The 23414-nt window shown below is 45.6% G+C and overlaps 1 protein-coding gene across 3 annotated transcripts in view; it reads left to right on the top strand.

The window, feature by feature from the left end:
* Positions 1-23406, top strand: part of ULK1 (unc-51 like autophagy activating kinase 1) — a 73154-nt gene extending 49748 nt beyond the window's left edge. For 2 of the 3 annotated variants that reach the window (XM_042828807.1, XM_042828806.1), the window contains exons 15-28: positions 303-392; positions 3637-3762; positions 6593-6744; positions 7355-7438; positions 8031-8293; positions 8913-9097; positions 9875-9990; positions 10573-10716; positions 13241-13428; positions 16144-16322; positions 16461-16579; positions 18294-18451; positions 18642-18777; positions 20568-23406. In XM_042828807.1, the coding sequence (XP_042684741.1) occupies positions 303-392; positions 3637-3762; positions 6593-6744; positions 7355-7438; positions 8031-8293; positions 8913-9097; positions 9875-9990; positions 10573-10716; positions 13241-13428; positions 16144-16322; positions 16461-16579; positions 18294-18451; positions 18642-18777; positions 20568-20623 (1996 nt within the window). In that variant the 3' untranslated portion in view covers positions 20624-23406. The remainder of the gene's footprint in view (positions 1-302; positions 393-3636; positions 3763-6592; positions 6745-7354; positions 7439-8030; positions 8294-8912; positions 9098-9874; positions 9991-10572; positions 10717-13240; positions 13429-16143; positions 16323-16460; positions 16580-18293; positions 18452-18641; positions 18778-20567) is intronic. The other variant, XM_042828808.1, reaches the window with a different exon arrangement.
* The last annotated feature ends 8 nt before the right edge of the window (positions 23407-23414 follow it).

The following is a 23414-nucleotide window of genomic DNA, read 5'->3' on the forward strand; positions in this document are numbered from 1 at the left end:
AAACTGAACTGCATCCATTAAAACTAAACTGCAATTCATTTGCTGTAAGGCTTTTTATCCTGGTTAAAGTGGCATAAGAGCAATGCAATCTAAAGGGCCTTTCAGTCCTATGCCACTGCCAGGTGATCAGTGTTTGGCACCTGAACACTGGAGTGTATGTGGGGCAGCATGACAGACCCAGGGCTCCTAGACTCAGTACTCAGGGGAGGATGCTGGGCAGACACAGCTCTGTTCTGCGTTCTGCAGGGGGAGGCAGGGTTGTTTCACAGATTTCTAACAGCTTGATTCTATCATTTTTTCAGGAGTTCTCTGGTAACTTCAGCTGGCTTGGAAAGTCAGGGAAGAACACCATCTCCTTCTCCCCCTTACAGCAGTTCTCCTAGCCCCTCCAGGTAAGAAGGACTATTCCGTTGTGACTATTAAACTTTTATTATTTAAACTGCCATTGACTTCTAGGATAGGAAGAGATATTGGTGTGCTGAGCAAGTTCCACATCTGTCCTTTAATTAAAGGGTAACAAGAACAACCTAGGAGAAACTTCCCTTGTCTGTGAAACGTGATCGCATAAACTCTAGAGCTTGAAGCTTGAAGGGTATGTACTTGGTTTACAGGGAGCTGGCAGGCTTGCTTCCAACCTCACTCTTGTCTGCTGAGGAAGCAAGACATCTTTCTTCTTCTGTTCTGTCTATATGGTGGCTTTTGAAGGAGGAGAGTTGGAAGGGAATTCACACTCGGGGAGGAGGAAGACCCTAAAATCTTACTTAGAAAGAAAATGTAGTCCCAGTCTGTGTTGAACATGCTGTCACATAAACAGAGCCCAGAAAATGACAAAACATAGCCTGAAAGTATACAAATATAAAGGAGAAGAATATAGCTCAAAGCCTTGCTGACGTGATCAGATTAATTGGCAGACATATACCACAGTGTGGAGTATAATTGCATGAGACTTCTTATGCCATTACCTGCTAAGCTTTTTAACAGCTTATTCTGAATAAACTGATTCCTTTGCATTCTGGGGATCAGTCCTTATTAAAGGATTTGGCCTTGTTTCTGGAAGGCAGTGAGTGGAAATTCATGGATGTTCACTTCAGTTGCTGCCCTCCCTTCACCAAACTGGCCTCAAATTCTGGGGGATCACAAGGTAGAAAGTCACTGCCGATGGCTGTATTTCTGCTCTTCCTATCTTTTCTGCTGTAGAGCTCCTTCCCACTTTTTTTCTCTGCTTTAAAGAAAGACTGAGGCACTGCTTCCTAATGTGCCCAGGATGGGAAATAAAACTTAAATAATTAATTCCTGCAGCAGCCACTCTGAATCTGCAGTGCAAAAGTGTGATCTTTGAACTGCTGCCGGCCAGCCATGCCTGTGTTATTAGCATGATTTTCAGTACCATGAATTTCATGTGGCCCACTGGTTCAGCACTTGGCTTCATTGGTGCAGAAAACTCCTGGTTTTCTCTCCCTCTGCCTTTTGTGCAGGCAGCAGTTCTCCCTTTTCATGTGTGGCTCTAGGCTAGCAAGCTGTGCTTGGATGTAGTCCAAGTAGGACAGAAAGCAGAGTCTGTGGCAGGCAATGGGCTTTCCTCAGAGTATCACGATATACTGTAGAACAGCTCTCCTCATTAGGATTAGGTATAATTAAAATATGCTGACAGTTTGAGCTTTTTCTTTTTTAAAAACACTTCCATGTTGAAGATCTTTAATAAGTCTAACCGAAGGTACTTCCTTTATGTATTCCACACCAATGGGTTAATGCCATTTCAAAGAGCTTTTAATTGCTGCCAAGTAATTAAACTCCCTGTTTCAGGTTTATCTCTTTGTCTTTGCAAATTTATGGTCGATTGCAGTCTTTGAGGCTTGAGGCCAATTAACAGATTTAGTCTGTCAGCTAATTTGGGTGCTTTCTTTTGCAGCTTGCACCTTGTGTAGGACATCTGGCTCCTATAGGAACTTGTATGACCTTTGGGGATAGGGAGAATCCTTTCACTCCAAATCTTCTTTTCCCTTAAAGGATTTTGGCCAGATTGAAGTTTGTTTGGAATTTGTGTCAAAAGTCAGGATGTATGCAAAGTATGCCATCAGCCCTCAGATCTATTGGTTAAAGCTGTTCACTGTGTCTGTCTGACTCCGTGCCTTATGCTGATGGAAAGCAGCGACAACAAAAGCTCACTTTGCCACTTGGAATTGGAAACCTTTAATGCCTTTATTTTACTGTATGCACCAAGAGGCAGCAAGGCTTCCATGCCCTCTTTTAGAAGCAGATAGCAAGGGGTAAGTCTGTTCTCTGGTGAGAGAAGTAAGAACAAACAAAGAAGAATATGTACGACTTAAAAAAATAAAAATAAAAGGCCTGTTGAGAAAGGGAGAGAAATCAGAATGACTTGTTTCAGTTAACTGGTGACTTTGTGATTGAGCGAAGTGTTGTCTTGGGCACAGTGCAGAGGATGGCAGTCACAAGCCTGCAGATCAGCTTTGTTGAACACTGTACCCATAAGCCACAAAGAACTGCTGACATTCTCCAAAAAAGAAATTCTGCTGTTTGGCAGTTCATACTGTCAAGACACAAATTCTTCTCTCTTCCCAAATGCACATATGTATGTTCTTGCTGGATTTACATGTCTGTTTTCATCTTCATCTCATGTAAAACACCTCCTTCCTGAGATCTAGACCTGAAGTTATGCCTCCTACTTCTGAGGGGCACACACAGGTGTGTTGTACATTGACAACGTGGAATACTGTAGAAGCCTTCATTACCAATAAGATCTTTATGTAATTGTGCAACCACCCTGCAAAGTGGCAGTTGTAAATGACATTGCCATGGCAATTACTCCTAGGATACTGGAGCCTTTGGGAAAAGACTTTAGGCAGCTACTTAGTTAAATGTGATGTTTGCGTGGGTTTTGTGTTCCGTGTTTTTTATGGAGTTGCATACAGGTTAAGAGCAACAGAAAAACTGTCACCTGGGGGAACAGATAGCAGGCATGAGCTTGTTAACCTGCTTGGATGGAAATGGAAGGAAGTCTGAAGTTTGCAGAATGAGCCTATCCCTTTCTGTGGATGTGATGTTCTTGCTGACCTGGATGGGCGTAGAGATACTGGTTCCTGTCCCCTGGATTTATTCTCTCCTGAGTTGCTTTCTTCACCCTGCAGTTAACTTGCAAATACACTGATACGCTCTTAGAAATGTGTTTTCTTCATGATGTGTCAAGACTTTCAAAGAAGTACCACCACAGCAGTGGTGCCTCTTGGCACCAAAGTCTTTGGTGGTGTCCTGTGTCAGCCACAAGCATTCGGCCTTTGTTCAATTATGTGCTCTTTGGCTGTGGATCTGAGGCTGTAGGAAACTGGGCCAATTGTGGCCTGAAATAACAGGGCTCCCATTTTCCTGAAGGGAGCGGTGTGCTTGGGTGTGTGTTTTAACTGTGGGTGGGAATCATGTTGGAAGAAAGGTGCCTGCTTCCAGGAGGTGTGCGGTGCCATTTCCCATTCATACGGCTTTGAACTGCCTCCCAGGATAAACCCACAACCTGAGAGGAGCAAAATGGACACTCCCCGTGTGTGGTTGCCTTATAAAGATAATAGCTCCAATTACCTGCCTGAAGGTCCACCTCTTACAAGAGACTTTGTCTCCTTTTAACAGCCGGCCAGGTCAGTTTTCCAGCAGCAAATACGGACACTCTGTGCCCATCCCAGTTCCAACTCAAATTCATAACTACCGTCGGATAGAGCAGAACCTGCAGTCTCCCCACCAGTACGCCTCTCCTCGGTGAGTGCTGGGGCTGGGGGTGAGGGCTGACGTCAGTGTATTACACTCTGTCACATCTTGGGGTTCTTTTATGGTTTGTTCTCTGTATCTCTAGAAGTTTTCAACATCTGTCACAATGTTGAAATTTATTTGTTGCCAAGTACTGTAAATTTTGTCTATATATGTATATGCGAGACAGTTCCCTTAAGTTTTCTGTGCAGACTGAAAGCCCTTTGGGGTCTGACTGCTTTTCCTACGGTTTTGGTGTCCAAACAAGGACAGTCATTCGTGTGGCACATTTCTCTATAAAAGGCAAAAGCTGAGGTAAACAGCTAAAATGGGTAGGGATGCAGAACTTACCTGACTTGAGCTTAATTGGTTCCTGTAGCTAATCACACCATTGATGACGCCTCTTACACGAGTTGCATGGCACTGTGGTTATGCAGTCTGATTAAGTTGTGAGCAATCTCTGCCTGTGAGGCAGAGCATGCTTTATGAGGGTCCTCAGGAAGAGCTGGATGTCAGCCTTCAGCCGAGCTCAGGAGTAATGTCTTGTACCTTCAAGAAATGCCAGGCTTTTGCCTCTTGACGTGTGTAATTGATGACTCCTATGGTTTTGAGATCTGGGTTAACAGTGGCAGCCCAGGCCATGGACTAGTTGGAAGGAGAATTGCACAGGATCTGGAAAACTTTGTACAGCAAGGGCAGAGAGTATTCACAGTTTCTGAATTAGTTCAAGTTTAGCTGTCAGAAATAGGGTAATGCCTATGCGAGCCTGAATTTGGGCTTCTATCAGCTTAATTTAGGGTAAGGCTTACTTGAAGTTCACCAGAAATGAAGGCAAGTGTTGATCTACAGTGTGTATTGACAAAGGTGTTTGTTTTCTGCCAGTGTTACTTTAATACTGTTCTACTCTCAGTTATTTGAATGTGTGATGGTTTGGCTTCCAGTTCCCTTCATGCCCTGTAATTCATATTGCAAAGCTTATGACAGGCTGCTGAGACCAGGCTCAGCCTGCGACTACCTGTCTGGGGTCAAACTCCTGTTTTGCTCCTTTTAGTCAGCACTGTGTAATGGTGTGATTAGCACTGTCCCTGCAGAGGAACTCGAGGAATGGAGCCAATCAGATGATTCATGCTCTGCTTTTAGCATCACCTCAGAATCTCTGGCGTCATGTTTTTCTGCCCCAGGAAGCCATATTTATCTCTCATCATCACTTCCTCTAATCAGCAAATTCATTAGACATGCTTCAAGAATGGAAGAAGAAAATTTCATCGAGCATTTTGTATGTCATTCCACTTTTCCATCAGCTGTATCAAACAGGTTATTCCAGCCAAATGACTTGTCATGTTTGGAACTCATTTGACTAAAAACCTTGGCCTACACTCAGATTCTGAAATATCGACCACTGTCATCTGACTGGTTGGTGATGCCTGTGTGGCACAGCTTGTTTGTGGTCAGGTATCTTGCCTATTGAGGTGGTAATTATGTGTGTTTACTTCTGACCACATCACCTGTCCCGTTCATCTACTTACAGGGCAGTATTAACATTCCACATCTTTCAGCAGCTTCAATCAGCTCCTGTTTTTTTTCCTGCACATTCACAACAGATAATATTTAGCCTCCTGGATGGTTGATATTTTGAAGAGTTGAAAACTTGGCAGAACAATCAATACCTTCTTTCTGCCACTGAGTGTCCAGGTGTCTGCTTCCTTTTTGTGCATTCAATTGTGTTTCAGGACAGGGTACTTAATGAGTGTTACACCTCTAAACCTGGAGCAACCTGAGCAGAAGTGATTTTTAGGTTAAATTTTTTAAGGATTTCCTTTTTTTTTCCTTCTTTTTTTCCTAGCATGTGAATATAGTGTGGATGTGTTTGACTGAAAAACAGTAAAAGATTAGAGTGAGGATGGGGAGGAAGAATGGAGAAGAAATCACTCTTACCTCTATTACTGTTGTTGTTTTCTTCCCTGAAACGTGACATCAAGTAACACATATACCTGGTAGTGCTGTTGAATAGATTTATTGACAGTTCATCAGAGCAACTTTGCCTCTACTGCAGTTAGCCCTGCTTGTACTACTGAAACCTGGCTTTGTTCCTGCTGTTCGGAGGCGTGTGGGCAGCTTAATACTGCTTTGCTGGGATGGGAAAGAGGGTACCTTGGTGATAGCATCCTTCAGTGGCTTGAGCAGAGGTTTTCTTTTTCAGCGTATTCATTGATTCCTCTCCAGAACACCACCTACTGGCTGTGACTGAGGTCCTTTCAGCAATGGAAAAAACTGTTTCTAAATCAAGAGTAGAATAAAGTATTTGATGAAAAGCTGTTGTCTCATATAGAGGCATGTAATGGGAATCTTGGTGAAAGGAGCTTGCAGTGATAGATCAGCATTTCAGTAGGGATTTAGGCTGTGCTCTTGGAGGTGTGATGACACTGTTCAAAATTGAGGAGTAGTATACTCACATCCCGTTTTTCTCCAGAGGGATGGTGTGGCTCTATTCACATTCTCCTGTTCTACTTTCCTCTTTGTTTCTTTTTAGGCTAGGTATACTTGAGGTTCTTGCATGTGTGGCACAAACAACTTGATTTGAATTCTCCAAGGAGAGGTTTCATAAGATGTTACAGGAGTATGGCACCCAGGCAGTACTGACCATTCCAGCCCAAAGAAAAACTCCTCTGGGTGTGATGTGTATTTGTGTAGTCCTGGCACAGTGCGATTTTGATCCAGAATAAGCAATCATGAAGCTCCAAGTCTGTGGAAATAGCACTGTGTGTTTGAGTGTGTGGTTATGGTGTTTTCCTTACTCCTCTTTATTAGCAACTGGAGTAATGTGTATTTTGTTTCCTGCAAGGTCTGGTACGGTCCGGAGATCTAGCAGTACAAGCCCTCTTGGTTTCCCTAAAACTGGTGCTTCCCCTCCTTATCCTGGAGACCATGGATCTGTGCCTAGCTCTAGAAAGCTTTCCTTTGGCGGTGCCAAGCCATTTATGCCATCACCACAAGGTAAGGTGTCAACGGGCACATTTCTGCTCTAATACAATCATGTCTCTTTCCTGCAAAGAGGAGGTTTTGGCCGGGTTATAGCTGTCAGGTAATTGGGAGTTCAGATGGTTGTGTTCTCCCGTGACTCCTCTCGGTAGAGCAACAAGTGTTTTGGCCTTGGTAAAATGGAGCAGAAAATGCCTATTAGCTTCAGGAGAGGTAAGCAGTGTTCTGGTGTCTGTGTGAAACATGTTGCTGTCCTCTGCAGAGGGCTTTTCTAGGGACAGAGTATCTTTTTACCAGTTTGGGCTGGAGTGAGGAAAAACATGATCCAACTGCTGTCAGAGCAGTATTCCAACCGGCTCTAGAAGGGCTTGAAACTTCAGTGCTCCTAATGAAAAGTGGCTGTATGAATGTTCATACCTTAGCCCTCTGAGTTAATTTGTCTGTGTGAAGTCAGACTAGACTTGGCTAAACGAGTACCAGCTAGAACTTTTCTCCTTATTTTACTATACAACCATGGCTGAGATGGGAGAGATAAGCACCACCCTTTTAAAAATAGGTGGCGAGTAGTGTTGTTTACTGTGGAAACTTAATACCAAATAAACTTTTTGATTGTGTTAACTTAAAGTTGGAACGATCCCGGAGCAGCCCAGCCAGACTGTTATCCCCTCTTCTCTTGGAGCGGAAGTGAGAAGTCGGATTCCTGCAGTTGGTACGTTGGTCCTTGCTTTCCTTCATGACTCTTGTGGACAAGGCCAGAGCCATAATCTGAGAGCTTTCAGTGTGGGTTGTGTTCCTTCAGCATCTTCTCTTGATGCTTGGCCACCAGGATTTGTGTGCGCTGGTAGGAGTCAGAATTTATCCATTCACATTCTGACATCCATCTTCTAGTGCTGACAGATCTTGCGACACACAAACTCTCACTGGGACAAACTCACTCATGGGACATTGCAGTTAATTGATTTGAGTGGAGGAAAACCATCTCAAAGCTCCAGACTCTTCTTTTGCCTTGTTGCCTGTTCAGTGTTTAATTTCCTTTGTAATGGCTGCAGTAAAGGGAGGAAACTACATTTCTATGTCCCTGTTGTTCCTTCTGTTCTTCCTGTGGAGTCAAAACCCAGTCAGGCATAGAAGTTTTATGGCACAGAGTGCCATCTTTATCCATTAATTGAAGGGTTTGATCTGTAGATGCCTGGTACAAATTTACCTTCTTGGGTGTCTTATCAATGAATCTTGTGATCGATCTGACATTTTCTTTTAGAACCAGAAAATGATATGATTTGTCACTGTGTTTGGGCCTCCAGGTGCCTCAGCACCCGAACATTCTCCTCGAGGGATGGGCTCTCGGCTCCACAGTGCTCCCAACTTGTCAGATTTGCATTCCTGCAGGCAGAAGATAACCAAGCAGCACTCTGATCCTCTAGTTGCTCACTTTGGCCATACCCCAGTCAGCCAACCTCTGCAGATTCATGGCCTGCAGCACTGCCGGCAGCTCAGATCCTCACCAAAGCTGTCTGAGTTCATGCAGAGAAGCCCATTGCCAACTATCGTGGGCTCCCCTACAAAGGTAAATCAAGGAGTCTGCTTTTGGGTTTTTCATGGCTTGAGCTGTTGTGTTTTTTCAGGGTGAACCACTGTATGATCTCTGACCTGGATTTATCACCACTTATTCACTATTCTTCAAGGGCTGCTTAATAATTTGTGTGAAATGTGGTGGTGTCCTAATTCTTCTCACTTGGCAGCAGTGTTTGCAGTCTGAGTAGAGTCCAGGGTTCTAAACAGGCAATGAAAAGGAGCTGACCAGATTAGGACAGAAGCGCTTTAGTGAACTGCAGTGTCAGGGTTGATTTGCACGTCAAGGCTTTTGACACAAATGTGCATGCAGTAGAAATCCCAGCAGAGACAGCAGGCTGTTGGGTGGGTGGCAGCCCTAGCATCTGATGTGAAGCTGGTGCTGGGACAGCATTTTCTCTGTGCTTGTATTAAGCTGCAATGATTTTTCAGCAGTTTGTTGTCCTTTCATTTTAGCATTTTTGAGACAGGGAACAAGTAATTATGTGGGCTGGGATTTCTACCTCTTCATTTCAGACATGTTTTTTATGTGTACAATTTAATTTTGATAAATAAATGAAAGATGAGGGAACCTTTGGTTTGAAAACATTCTCTTTGTGCTCATTTTCTCCTAGGCTGTGTCCCCTTTTGAGTTTCCCAAAACCCCAAGTTCCCAGAACCTTCTCACTCTCTTGGCCCATCAGGGGGTCATGATGACTCCAACACGGAACAGGACCCTGCCAGATCTGAAGGAGATGGGTCACTTCCACTGCCAGCAGACTGGCTTGGGGTTGAGGCCTGTGGAGGAGATCAAGGGCAGGTGAGCTGTAGTCTGCTTTGTACACAGTGGATTTTCCTTCCCTAACATGGGATGGATGGGGCAAATCTCAAATGTCAGCTATTTCAATCATCTTGTATCTGCAAGCATTCTGCAGTCGTCTCCTAGCACCACTGGGATGCAAGCAGATGTTATGCAGATTTTTTAAAGACTTTTCTCTACAGGGGCAGGCCATGGCCTAGATTTTATGACATGAAAGATTGCTTGCAGCTTTACACTGTTACTGCCCAAGGTTCCATCAAGTGGGGATCAAGGATCTGGTTATTAGAGCAGGCTCCCTGCAATTATGCAAATGTGTGCTTTATTCTTTTTGAAGCGTGCGCCTGTCATAAGTGAGAGGTGTGTGTTCCTTGTCTATCACACAGTGGGCACAGGTCTTCAAAGATCTGTTTGAAAGCCAGGTACTGACTGTTGTGAATGTTGCAGGATACAGGGTTGCTCAGGTATTAGCATTAAGTTTTTCTTACCTGCCTCTGCGTATTTCTTGTATTAATTTCCATATCTTCCATCAAAGGAAAACTATGCTACAATAATGCTGTACTCTGTACTTGCATACTGTAAGTCATGGTAATCATAAGCTTTCTGCAGGTAACAGGAGGTGCTTCAGATACTCTGTTGGAGGAGGAATAGGGCTAGTGGTTATTTCAGTTCTGGACTATTTGCTGTGTAGTGTTTGTGGACCAGCAGTGGCACAAACTAACTGAAACCCATGAACCTTACTGGTGAGTTTCTGCATCATCTTGTACGTTCTCCTTTTAGATCTCTAAGCACAGGCAGGCTCACTGACCTGCTTCTCAAGGCAGCCTTTGGGGCACAGATCTCAGAAGCTGGCAGCAATGACAGCCTGAACAGCGAGAAGCCAATGGAAGTTGCAGGTAAGTGGGGAGAACGGGCAGATTTGACAGGATGGGCTTGTGTTGGGGGAAAGTGTTTGTCTGCATGCCTCCTATGAAAGGGAGGCTTCTTTTCTGATGGCTTTTGCTGTAGGAAATGACTGCTGTGTGTGAGGAGTGTTGTGATGCTTTCTTTCTTTTGTGAGCGCTCGAAGGCTTGTGGCTTTATGCGTGCTGTGTAATTGCTGGCTAGCAGTGTGATTTTGTAGGCAGGGCTTCCTCTCTTGGCCCCTTCTGAATGAGATATCATGTGGAAGTGGGGACGTTCTGCCAGGCAGTTTGACTATGAATGACTCTGCAAGGGTGGGTCTTCCTGCGTGTGCAGGTTGGGAAGTGAGGAGGGAAGAACAGCTGCAGCACCATGTAACGCTGCCCAGGCTCACGTCCTGCTGTCCGTGCCAGCCTGCCTGGCTGTGGGATGCTTCCACAGGGAGCGCTGGCCTGTGCTGGTAGCCACCATCTCCTGAGAGAGTCTGCAGGGACGTAACACCGCTGGGTGAGGCACACCGTGCTCCGAGTAACTTTCCTGTAATGTCAGTCTGCACCTTTCAACTGTCTCCCCAGCTCCCTCAGGTGCTTACGGAGGGACACTGCACTCTGGTGCCCGGGCGGGGGGCTCTGCCAGCCCATCCCCAGTGATTTTTACTGTTGGATCCCCTCCCAGTGGAACAACTCCCCCACAGACCACGAGGACCAGGATGTTTTCAGGTAAAGGGCTGATATCTGCCTGTTCCAATATCTGGAGACAGAGCGACGTGCTGTATTCCTCACTGCTGCATACTGGTGGTGGAAGCAGGCTGTCCAGAGAGAGCTCGGTGGTTTAAATGCCTTTGAGGTTCTTGTACTGGCTCTTGCCAACCCCCAGTTACTGCTCGTAACTCTTCATGCTGGCACAAGGACTAACGCCTTATAAGAGTTTCCAAGACTGGAAGAGGGAAGCAAACTGTTCCTTTTGCTTCATTTCTGTTTGCTTCAGGAATAATGCTGCAGCTGTTCATAGATCCATTGCTGTTGGTAGGTCAACAGAGATAAAGATTGCTCTGTATTCTGATGGTTTTCCTCCTAGGTTTCAGATAATTTATAAAAGGCAAGTGTGACCATTCATGCAAAGCAGTTTCAGTGCACGAGTACCATCACGAAAGGGCTCTGTATGCAAAAGTACAAGTGGCATTACTTATGCTGTGAATTACTTAAGTAGGAAATGGGGAAGTGCAGTCCTGATTGACAGATCCTTTAAGATGCCAGCACTCTGGCCTCATCAGCCAACAGCTGAGGCTGCAGTAATTGTCCATTTTGGGGCCATGTGTCTGGGAGCTGGAATCTGTAATCAAGAAACTATTTGGATACTTCTATCTGCATTTTTGGCTGGTTTCAGTTCTTGTCCTGGCTATTCCTCATCTGAATATAGTCAAAGCTGTTGTTCTTAATTACTGCAGGGAAGGTTTGGATGCAACTATGAATAAGCTGCTTGACTCAGACTAGGGGGACTGGGCTCAGTTTCTGGGTATGGCTTGGATTTCCATCATACCTAAAACCACTCCGATCCTTGTCTGGAAGTTGGTTCTGTAATCCTTCCTTTGTCTCCTTTATTTAGAGTGTAAGCTCTGAAGGGCAGGGACTCTCATACAAAGTGGCTGACTGTCCTGTAGCACAATGGGGCTACTATCCTGGCTAGTGCCTCTAGCTGCCACTGAAATGCTGTGAATAGAGAATTCAGTGTTATTTATTGCTTTTGAGGGAATAATAGCAATCTGGAAGTAGATCCAAGTGCCACTTTGGTGGAGTGATAGTTGGATGTTTAAGGATCTGCTGAGCAGTTAAAATTTCAGATGAAATTCCTGGTAGAGAAGACTATTGAATAGTGAGCCTACAACGCATCCAAAGATTTGGGTAAAGGCACTCAAAGCTGCTTGACAAGCTTTATTTATTAGATCTTTGCAATAGCTCCTTGTGTTATAGTTAATGCATAAAAGTAGATGGTGAAAAAGGGAGCTTTGCAAGCTAGAACTCCACACCCCAAGTGTGTTGACAATCCATGAGTAAGATCACTTGACAGGTGCAAAGACAGAGCCGTTTCATGAATCATCACAACAGTTTCTGTGAACAGTTCCACAGAATTACAGGGTATCCAGAAATGTGGTGGTGTTGGTCTTTTCCTTTCTCTGAAAGATCTGGAAATACTTTACCAGTCTTTTATGGTCCTCGCTTAGCTTTGAAGTGTGCCAAGTGGGAAAGACCTCTGAGAGGAGAGGAGGCAGCACATCACTGCAGATCAGTTGTTGAGATGTGCATTGTTTTGCTCAGCCTTTCAAAGTCAGGGTAGGGCAGCAGATGAAGTTTGTGGATAGAAGAGGAAAATCTTCCTCCGGAGGATCAGAGGAGAATTAGTAAAGTGTTAGAGCTGGTATTGGCATCCCCCTGACACATAGAGAATATATCCCTCTGCAGCAGTGTCTTGGGGATATGAAGCCCTCTGGAATTGATGAATGTGTTATCAGTACTCTGAGACAGAAACTTCTTTTTGAAGTGTGCATCTTTTATGAGCAGTATATTCTCAAGGTGGATTCAGTTGCTAAGAAAAGAAGAAGACAGTGGTGGTAGAATTGGCTGATGAACACAGTACTTAAAGACTCCTGAATCCTGAGGTTAGGGTCATGGTTCAGCTGAAATCACCTGCTTTATCCAACCTCCTACTTGTAAAGAGAGGAAAACAGAAGTACAAGGCATGCAACAAAAAGCTCTCCTGGTTTGCATGCAAGTGGCAAATGTTTTAAAACTATGTTTAAAACCTCACTTATCAGAGGTACTCATTCATTGACGGTATTAAAGCTTTGGGACCACGGTTCAAATTGTGCTGATCCATGATGAGGCTGAAGCTGATGATGGTGGTGTATGATAAATTCAGCTCAAGATATTGTGGCAGGGTTCAGAAGGGAATTGAGGGAGAAAAAAAGGTGCTTCTGGGCTTGTCACCATAAATCACTGGCAGTCAGAAAGGTGCGTTAAATTTGCTTGAGCTTGTGAACTGGTCTTCCTGAGTCACTGAGGATCTTGCATGTGGTGTGGTTATTTTGCATCACGAATCTTTGTATCTCCCTCTAGAGTACCTGTTGCTGGCTCCTACCAGAGCCAAGATCCTGGATCCTACAGTGACAAGCATCCCCTGTGCTGGGCGAGAAATAACTCGCCTAATATTAATATCTTAAGTAATTCCTTTCTTTCTTTTTTTCAGTGGGGTCTTCCAGCTCTCTCAGTTCTGGAGGCTCATTCACTGGCAGGCACTTGGCAGTGGGAACTGGTGGGGATGCTCTGGAGGGCCCTTCGAGTCTCCGCTATGCTTTTGCTGATCCAATCACCGCTAACCTGGAAGGTGCTGTTACATTCGAGGCACCAGAGCTGCCTGAAGAGACGCTCATGGAGGTAGGTATATCCTATAGGGACTTGTTAGGGGCAAAGGACAGGGAACAATAAAAGGAAAGTGTACCCAAAGGTTCTCTGGCTCCACATTTGTAGCCAAGGCAGTCACTTCCAAAGATGGTGTGAACTGGCTTCAGGAGAGCTGGGTGAGACAGTGCTCAGGAGATTCAGGACATGCGTAGTGCACTGGTTTTTGAGCCTGCTGTTGAGCTTTTTAGTCCTTGAGACATGATTTCAAAAGCTGAAATTGCAGGTTGGAAGTATTGGTTACCTGGTGTGTTCTGCATCAGAGTTTCTGAAGAGAACTGGGATACTTTGGGCCTTTTCCCTTTTAAAAGGCTCAGTGTTAGTAATAGCTGACCTGAGAGAGTAAGTAGCTTGGGCATATCAAATGCCTGCCTGCTGCATGCACTTATAGAGTCAGTCAGTGATACAGCCTCAGCTGAAAGGGTCTGAAAAAAGTGAACGTGACACTTATGTTGGTGATGGGGGGAAGTGAAACGTGACATGCTTTGCACAAGAACAGCTGAACCAGATTGCTGAGCTGAAAGACTGCCAGACTCCCCTTCTCTGCAGGCTGAAGGCTGGCTGAAGCAGAACAAATGCTTTTGTAGCTGAGATATAGTTGAAATGTAGGTCAGGGTGCCCATTTGCAGGAGAGGTGGGAGACTGAATCAGTCATGGATTCAGTGCTATTTGTAATGCTTTCTTGGACCGCCTAGGACTGGGAAAGGCTCTTTGCATTGGAATCTTGCTGGTGTTTCAAAAACCACTTGGATACCTGCTGTCATCTGCATGCATTGTTTGTAGAGTGTGGGTTTGCTCTTCTGCTTCAGATTTCTAGCTCAAATTTTTTGTCAATTATGCATTGAATTGCATTAATTTGCTCAATTAGCTGCAGAGCTACAAGGCTATAACTTAAACACTGATGCATAACAACAGTAGTAGTGAATTTAACTGAGCATACTGTCTTTGTGAGGTCCAAGTAATATGGGTCCCTGCCAGCTGTCACTGCTCTTCAGGATCTGAAGGGTTCTAAAGAAGTATCAGCCTGATCTTAATCCCATTTAGTTCAGCTTCTCATGTCTATAATGAGTCATTTGGGTTTGGTCACAATTTCTGCTGGGTGCAGCAGCCATTCACACGCACTTCACAAAACCTTCCTGACACTGAACCTTTTTGGCATTTTTGGAGACCCCTTTGTGCTCTGCAGAGTCAGCCAGAACTGAAACCTGGCAGATCTGCTTTCTGCTGATGCTTTCATGGCAATGAAGTCTTGCTATTTAAGCACCTCTGTTTGTGTTGAGAAGAGCTGTTGCATTCAGATAGGTGGTGGTTTCTTTCATCATTTGAAAATGTTTCCTGAAGTACAGACAAGGCAAATTGAAGGTTTTTGTTGTTTTGCAGTGCTTTAAAAGCACAATACAGAGATGGCTTTGGAAGGCAAGACTATTGTGATGCCTAATGAGACCAGAAATGCCAGTGTAGTTAATGCAAGCTAACTATATAAGCAAAGGGAAGGACTGTACATTAGTTGGAGATATGAGGCTGAGGTTTGCAAGATCTTAGAAGATTCCTGCTCTGCCACAAGATTCTTGTATGACTTGGCAGCTACTTAATCTCCAAGTTCCTCCTCTGCTTTGAAAGAAAATAGAGGAAGGCAGAGATAACACTTCCTTGCCTTACTGGACTGTCCAGATAGCAAGATAGCAGAGGAGAGATTAATGTTTCAGATAGCCAAAGCTCCTTTGGCAGCCAAGTGCCTGAGATGGTGAATGAAAAACATAAAGCATGTTTTTTTTATGTGTGTGTTTGGTTGGCTACCGTTCCTTCATAGTCACATTTGAAACAGCCTCACCAAGCCCCTGTAAGAGAACCATTCCTGTAAATATTTGAAGGTCAAGCATGTTCGCTGCTTTACTACACAGAGTACACACAGCATCTGATGCAGGCAGCGATTCATTTTGTAGGACACACAGCTGTTCAGTTTTTCCCCAAATACTGATTTCCCAAAAATGTTTGCTATGATTTAAGCAATACAGCTTCTGAGAAATGGGATAATACCCTTTGGTCTGTAATAGCAGAGGGAAAACAGCGTTGAAGTGGATGTAGTGCTTTGAGGGTGCATCTCTCCCCTCACCAGCTGAGAGGAGCTGCAGTTAAAGGCTGTCCTTGCTGTCCCTTCAGAGGACCTCACCCAGGGCTCCCTGCGCTGGGCCAGGAGCAGCTGGAGGCACAGCTAAGCAAGGGCTGGGGTGTGGGATGGGCCACACTGTTAGCAGGTTTTTGTGTTGTAAGGGGTGGTCACTCTCACATAAAATGCACACCTGGTTTCAGTTTTGTACCAGCATGGCTGTGGCGGGGTCTGGATCTGGGCCAGCGGTGCTGTCACCTTTCTGCCTGACTTTCCAAACAGCCCAAAATTGCTGTGAACACTCCTTAGGAAGGCACCATGTCACTTTTTGAAGCAAGTCTCTCCAGCTTCTGCAGGGACTGGCCTGGGATCTCTGGCTTGGGGCTGTTACTTGCTGCCTTTAATGCAGAGGAGGAACTGGTGCAGTGTGGGCTCGGTGCTGAGTTTGTTTTCCTTGCACAGAAAAGAAGTGTAGGAAGGTTTCAGGCTCCGATGTTATCTCTTTCATTTGGGATGAGTCACTGGGCACAGCTCAATGTGAGCAGCCTTCCCCTTGTAACCCCCCTTGGTGTTCCCTTCAACAGCAAGAGCACACCGACATCCTGCGCAGCCTCCGCTTCACGCTGGCCTTTGTCCACTATGTGATGGAGATTGCTGCCCTGAAAGGCAACTCCAGCGAGATGAGCGGTTCAGCGGCATCCGAATACCAGCTGCAGGAGAGCGTGGTGGCCGACCAGATCAGCCTGCTCAGCCGGGAGTGGAGGTGAGGGCTGGGCAGAGGGCCTGGAGCTCCGTGTGGGCTGCTCCTCCCTGCCGCGCGTGTGCCTTTGTGCCAGACATCCTTTGGACGCGTACTGCTGCCCTGGTGATCGGTTTGCATTGCAATATGCTCTCTTTGCAGCTATGCAGAGCAGCTCGTGCTGTACCTGAAAGTAGCAGAGCTTCTGTCCTCAGGCCTGCAGACAGCCATAGAGCAGATCAAGGCTGGCAAGCTGTGCCTCTCCTCCACTGTCAAGCAAGGTAAGGAGCTGCTGGGCACATGGTGCAATGAACTTGCCTGGAATGAAAGAGTGAAAACCGTGTCACAGAGGCAGGGAGGAGGTTGAGATGAACACCCAGCAGTATGCGCTCAGGCTTATTGCTCATTGTTCTCTCAAATAGCCAGGCCTTGCTTCTGGGGTATTTTCTGGCAGGAATCTTACTCTCTCAGCCTTTGCTTCAGGTCTTCAACTCCTGCTCATCTCCCCGTGAGAATCTTCAGTCCTAATTAGTGAGAGGGAAATGCATCTTATCTGATTCCTTGTACATCTCTATCTCAGGTGCTTATTTGTACTTGACGTCAGTCCAACTTAATTATATAGTACATGTCCCAGTAAGTGCTTACTTGGCGAATTGAGACACGTCTTGGCTATGATAATTTTTCAAATGAAGCAAAAACACAGGAAGCAAAACTCTGGCAATACAGAAGTCACTTATTTGTTAGTCGTACAGCTTTATGTTTGCATCTGGACAGGTTTAGCTACACTTCTTCCACATGTTCGGGCTGACATAACACAGATTAATTATTCCTTTTCCAGGGCAAATTGCAACTTGTAGGAACAGTTATGCTATGAATCTAGTGTATGGTAACAGGATAAGGCTATCTTTCCTTATTTCTCTTCCCACAAAATACTGTTCCCTTGAGATTTATAGGGCACTGTGAGGGCAAGAGAGTTCTCAAGGTACTTGAGTGCCTTCTTTCACTTATGTGTGGAAAAAGCCGAAGTGCAACAAGGTATTGTCCCGGAGCATCCTTGGGCAGTGAGTGACAGGCAGAGTCCCTACCCATAGCCATCAGCTTCCTGTAATTTGTGCATAGCCCAGGGCTCTGACTGAATTCCACAAATGAGGATGTTGCTTTACTTACCTGTATTTTGTTGTTGTTATGAGAATGTTCTATTTTTTCATTAAATGTTTTTTTTACAAATTCTTTCTTGGCTGCCCCTCAGCAGGGCGCTGAGGTTCCTTGACCTCCCCCTAGGAGCAAGTTGTGCAGTGTGGAGGTTTCAGATGTGTGTCACAGTTACTTGCTCATCAGGTGGTGGGAGTTTGTAGTGGGTGCATCGTGTAGCAGTACAGCTAGCTTCGCATGCTGTTTTGGGTTGTTATTCAATCCCTTTAAATCATACTTGATGCTTGGTTCTCTGTCACATAATCTTCCTGTCCTAGCTGCTGTGGTGCAGGAAAGGAGCTGACCTTTTGCAGGCATTGGTGTCTTTCCATTCTGGGACAGCATTGTCCCAGGAGAGATTCCTTTGCTTAGTGCTGCTGAGCCACACTTAGCTCCAGCAGCTAGCACATGTGAGTCACGTACTTCTTCACAGCATGTCATCACCCATCAGGTAACAGAAGCTTTGTATCTGGCATGTCTGTTGCTTCTGGTGACACATGGGACATCTTGCACCATGCAAACTGTTCTGTGTCTGGTGGCAACTGAAGGAAACAAAAATTGACCTGGCCTCAGGTGAACTAGGCATGTAGGTGTTGCAGTGTGCAGGCTTACAATTGGTCAGGGTGACAAAGGAAAGGGAAAAGACCTCATGGGTGCAGCAGGTACTTCGCTGCCAGTTTTAAGTTTGGATGCAACATAACTTGGTTGCCTTGAAGTTACTTGTTTTGAGTCCTGTGCATGGAGGTTGGGAGTCACAGGGAGAACTGGAGCTGGTGCCCAATGCATTTCTTTCCTTTATTCTAGTTGTGAAGAAGCTCAATGAGCTGTATAAATCTAGTGTTTCATCCTGCCACTGCCTCAACATGAGACTGCAGAGGTTCTTCCTGGACAAACAGAAACTCATGGATCAGATCAACAGCATCACTGCAGAGAAGCTCATCTTCAGCTATGCTGTGCAGATGGTAATAACTATACAGAGCCAGGGAACAGGGCTAGCACAGAACAAGCACCAAAAATTGACAGTTCCTGCTGGTGGTGTTAGCAGGTGGTTTCGTTCATGGTGCTGGAGGTTGGGTGAGGGAGGCTAAGGAACCATGCTGGGAAAGCTGGATCTAGTATGGAAGTGACCTTTTGCATGGGGTTTGCCTGCAGGTGCAGTCTGCAGCCCTGGATGAGATGTTCCACCACAGAGAGGACTGTGCACAGAGATACCACAAGGCTCTGCTGCTGATGGAGGGGCTCCTGAACATCATCACTGAACAGGGGGACATAGAAAACATCAACAAATGTGAGTGCTCGAAGACTTTTTTTTCCCACCAGGTCATGTCGCTGCATGGACCAGAAATTTTAGTACCCAGCATCCCTTTTTTCCTTTGGCTGCATCTTGATGGTCATAGCACAGATCTCTTGATTTGTTTTAGCTCCTAACAGCCTGGCCTCGTGCAGCTGTAACAGTTGGAAGACTGTTAGAAACGCAAGTCCCTGAGCCCTGTTTTGCGATCTGTCCTGCAGAGCAATTGCCAGGGTTTTGTTGGAGCTTTTGATGCATGAATGAACATGCTGAAGGAAGTGGTTTGGCAAAGGGCTGGGCTTGGTTTCCATCCGGAACCATCCATCTGATTGCACAGAGCACTTGGGAACGTGAAACTGCAGCACCTGTTGGGCAGAGATGGTCAGTCAGCACAGCTAGGGCTCCTTCCAGCACTTCTTATAAATGGAGCTGCTCACCTGTGTTCCCCAGGCCACGCTAAGAAGGCAGCAGACGAGTATTTTTCTCTTCAGCAATTGATTGTGGTAGCTAGGCTTTTACCTGTCTGCAATCGCTTGGCTTCCTTTTCCAGAGACAGATGGATCCCTCTGCTGCTGTCACCTCTTCTGCACCCTTCCTTTGTTAAGTGGAGGCTCCACAGCAAATGTGTGCAGAGTGGAAAGGACTGACCTCACTTGCTCAGAGTGAACTTTGCCTGCCCTTCTGGACAGGGCTTAATCATTTTTGTTCTCTCTCTCAATGGGAGGAAGGCAGAGGGGTGGCAGACAGCTATTGTCTGTTAGAGCAGCTTGACTTGGCCTCAGCTCTGCTCTGTCACAGCTACACCAGCTCACTGTGGCACTGCAGTGTTGGAACAGCTGAAGGGAAAGGACACAGCTGGCAAGCCGTGCCTCTCCCCCTCTGCTGGCTAGTGAATGCATTTCTTGGGCCAGCATCCAAAGTGCTGCCAGACTGCTCCAGTCGTCCTTGTGGACAGAGCTCTTGGGTAGGTAATGAGAGGAGAGATTTCTGGCTCACAGGCAATCAGTCAGTTAATTATCACCAACTTTAACAGTCCACATGAGGCTCACTGAAGGAGAGCAAAAGGAGATTGGCAGGTGCTGTATGATACTGGAGGGCTGAGTGAATAGGGAATACTAAGTAGTTTCTATCATACCATTTCTCAGCAAACCTAAATCACATCTTTTGTCCAGAGATACAGTTAATGCATCTAATGAATTTCTTCTCCCAGTTGATATCCTGGTATTCCCTATTTTACCCGATGTTCCAGCTTCCTGATTGAGTTGTTCTCTGGTAGGCTGTAATGTGTATGCATTTAATTTTAGATCTCAGGTACTTGATGATATTTCTCTGAAAAGGAAAGTGATGTGAACATAGAAATAAAGCAAGTCCTCCTATTGGAGGTGTGAATTCCACCAAATATGCAGCTTTTGACAGAGTGTCAGGCGCAGAAGGTGAGAATCTGCAGTGACTGCTGGGCTGTACCATGTCTTGTATGAATTGCTGGCGGTGGATGATAGTCCTTTGGAACAGTTTGATAACACAGTCAGAACTCACAGCTCACAGCTTTCCTTCTTGGCTCTCTATTCATCTCTTTGTTCTGTCCCTTCCCAGCATGACATTTGTGGTTGTCCTCACCTAGTCTAAATCAGTACATGGTAATGGTTCTGGACGGGCTGCTTAGCCTTGCTAAAATACAGTTGTTTTTCTGGTTTTCTTTTCCAAATCTCCTTCATATTTCGACGTCTTTATATTGCCAGGAAAAAAAGAAGTTGATTTCTTGTGTTTTTGTTTTTTTCTTCTCTTAGGTAAACTGTGCATCGAGCGCAGGCTATCAGCTCTGCTGTCGGGGTTCTGCGCCTGATTTGAGTAATGTTCTCCACGCACCTCATCCCAGCTGATCACCTTGTTTCCAATGGCCTGTTGCTGTGGTGGGAAACAATTCTGACAGCAGGACACCTGGAGGATGAACTGCTCAATGTTCTGTGTTCTGGCATTTTGGGAAGTTGTTCCACAGTCTTAGATTCTTTTGTGGGGGCTGTGTGACTGTAGAAGCACGAATGCTTCCCTGTCCAAAGGCCTGGACGAAGACGAAGCTGATGTGGAAATTTTCGCTCATCGGCAGCAGGGATGAAGGATAGCAGTCTGCTTCTTCCCAGCACTTCGAAGGATAAGACTGCTGCCTGTCCACTTGCTTAAGAACAGGGTATTCCAGTGCTGTCTCCATTGCAGGCAATGGATGTGCCTAAACTGCTGGCTTCAGTTAATGTTGGAGGCTGTCGTTCAGAAATTAAGGCCAGTTTGTGTACTTCCCCCTACCCCAGCTGACAGCCGGGCACCTTCAAGCTTCCTGACAGCCCCGGGCTCCCCGCCTGTCTCCTTCATCCCGTCTCACACACGCTGAAGCCTTGGAGTGTGCACAGAGCCGAAAGGAAGGAAGCTGCGCTTCGCCTGAGCGTGGCTGAAGTCGTGGCTGCCTTCTGCAGATGCATTGAGCGAGGCTGGGAGCGAGTTGTCTGGGATGTTCAGATCTCCGCGGCTGTCGCCTGGGCTGCCTCTGTCTGCGGGTGGACAAACGGCGCAGGGAAAGAGACTGCACAGAAAGCAGGAAGGCGACAGGAAGCGTGACTTCCCTGTCTTTCTCAGAAGCCAAAACGAATCAATCCGTTCCTCCCTTGTTCCCCGAGCTCAATGGGGTCAGCATTAAAGACTCCTGGCTGTCAGTTCAGCCTATCAGTACATATCTACCACAAGGGAGCAGTAGCGCTGTCCTGCTTTCAGCTGTTGGCTTGAGACCCTTCCCAGAGCCCTCACCCCGAACTGAGAACACTAGCTTTGTGAATCAAAGGAGCACTTTACACACTATGGGAACTTTCAGAAGTTGACTTTGCATCACACAACAACCCAGGAACATCACGACTGTTAGGAATGCTGTTCTTTTTATTCCTTTCCTTGTTTCCTGGTTGTTTTATTGCACTACGTGTGTGCATATATTAATATGTATTCCTGAGGTTGAATATATATTGATATATATGGTTTGTGTGTAACTGTACGTATTTAACTGTACTGTATTTGTGAGTGTGAGGCACTGCGGAGTCTGTGCTGTTCCTCCTCCATACCAGGCAACGCTGACTCGCAGTCTGGCAGTACCAAGATGTTTCTGTCTGTTTGGGTTTTTATTTAAGTGTTCTTTTAAGGACAGTCAGTGTGAAGCTCCGTGCTTTTTAAGAGCTCGAGAACAGGTGTAAGATCCTACACACAATTGGAAATGGATTCTTTTTTTCTTCCTTTTTTTTTTTTTTTTTTTTAAGTTTTATTTGCTGCTTCATTTTTTTTTATAAAGAAATCTGGTAGCGTTCGGTTCAATGTTCAGCATTTCTTTTCAGGAGACTCTGTAGCCAAATGTGACTGCAGGTGTGAGTGGCTCGAGTTCTGGTTGAGGCTTCGGATGCTGTGAGCAGATGTGTGAGAGGATCGCAGCTGCCTTCCGTCTGTCTGCGTGCGCATGTGTGTGTCTTAATTTATCAGTCATGGCAGTATTTTGGTAGCGCTGGGCAGAAAAGGATCTTTGAAAGCAACTCGAAACCTCAGGCTTTGTTTCAGGGGATTTAATAATACTTTGCACACGGTGGTTAAGTCCTCACTGCATTTTTTTTTTCCTCTCGATATTGGCATGTTCAGCGTTGATACTTTACAGTGGTTTCAGGAGCAACTCAATGGGCTTGAGCCGGCATCATCTTTGGCAGTGTGGATGTTTGTGATCACGGAGTAGAAATGCCAAGAAGGAAATTAAGAAACATTTTTGATTCCCCCAACCAGGGAGGCTTAGACATAGCTCACAGTCAGTATTGGGCCTCTGCTGCATCGTGCATTCGCAGCCCGCCGCTGCCTTCTGCCGCCTGGAGGAAAAAAAAGACAAGGCAAAGAAAACAACAACCGGGAGACGAGACGGCCCCCAGCCTGTGGCCAGAACGGCCGAAGAGACGCGGATCGCTTCCAAAGGGCTCGGGGTTGTGCACAGGGCTGCGCCGCAGGTGGGCACGCGCGCAGCAGGAAGGCGCTCAGCCAGGACTGCCCTGCCGTGCACGCGCCTGCTGCTGCCCTGCGCCCTCTGCAGTCCCACGCCTGCACTGATTGCTTCTAAGGAACGCAGCCCGGGTTCCGTGGTTGTGCCGCAGGTTTCGTGGTCCGTGTACGTGGCAAGCTCAGCACTAACCTTCCAGCTGTACTTAATTACTTGAATGTATCAGAATTGTCCACATTCAGTGTACACGAATATATATTGCTCCAAAAAATCGTGGTTTACAGCCCTGCAACCGAGATAGATATATGTGTGTGTTTGTGTATATACATACAAGCTGTGTGTGTGTGTATGCATAGTATGCACACAAACGCAAACGTGTATATATGTTTTCTCTCAATACTTGAAACTTAGCCACTGTGCTTGAATTTAAAAAATATATATATATAAAAAAAGAAAAACTAGGAAAAAAAGGAAAAAAAAAATCAGACAGGTGATTTATTTTGCCATCACTTTGGTGACTTTTATTTTTTATCTAAGTGCATGTAGCGTGAAACCAACTTTTTTTTGGTGGAAAATATTTATTGCTTTGTAGACAACAAGGAATGCAAAAAAAAAAAAAAAAAAAAAAAAA

The sequence above is a fragment of the Centrocercus urophasianus genome, unplaced genomic scaffold, assembly GCF_019232065.1.
Source record: "Centrocercus urophasianus isolate 14NV4802_14NV808 unplaced genomic scaffold, USGS_Curo_1.0 seq_30, whole genome shotgun sequence".
In the NCBI taxonomy this organism is placed as follows: domain Eukaryota; kingdom Metazoa; phylum Chordata; class Aves; order Galliformes; family Phasianidae; genus Centrocercus; species Centrocercus urophasianus.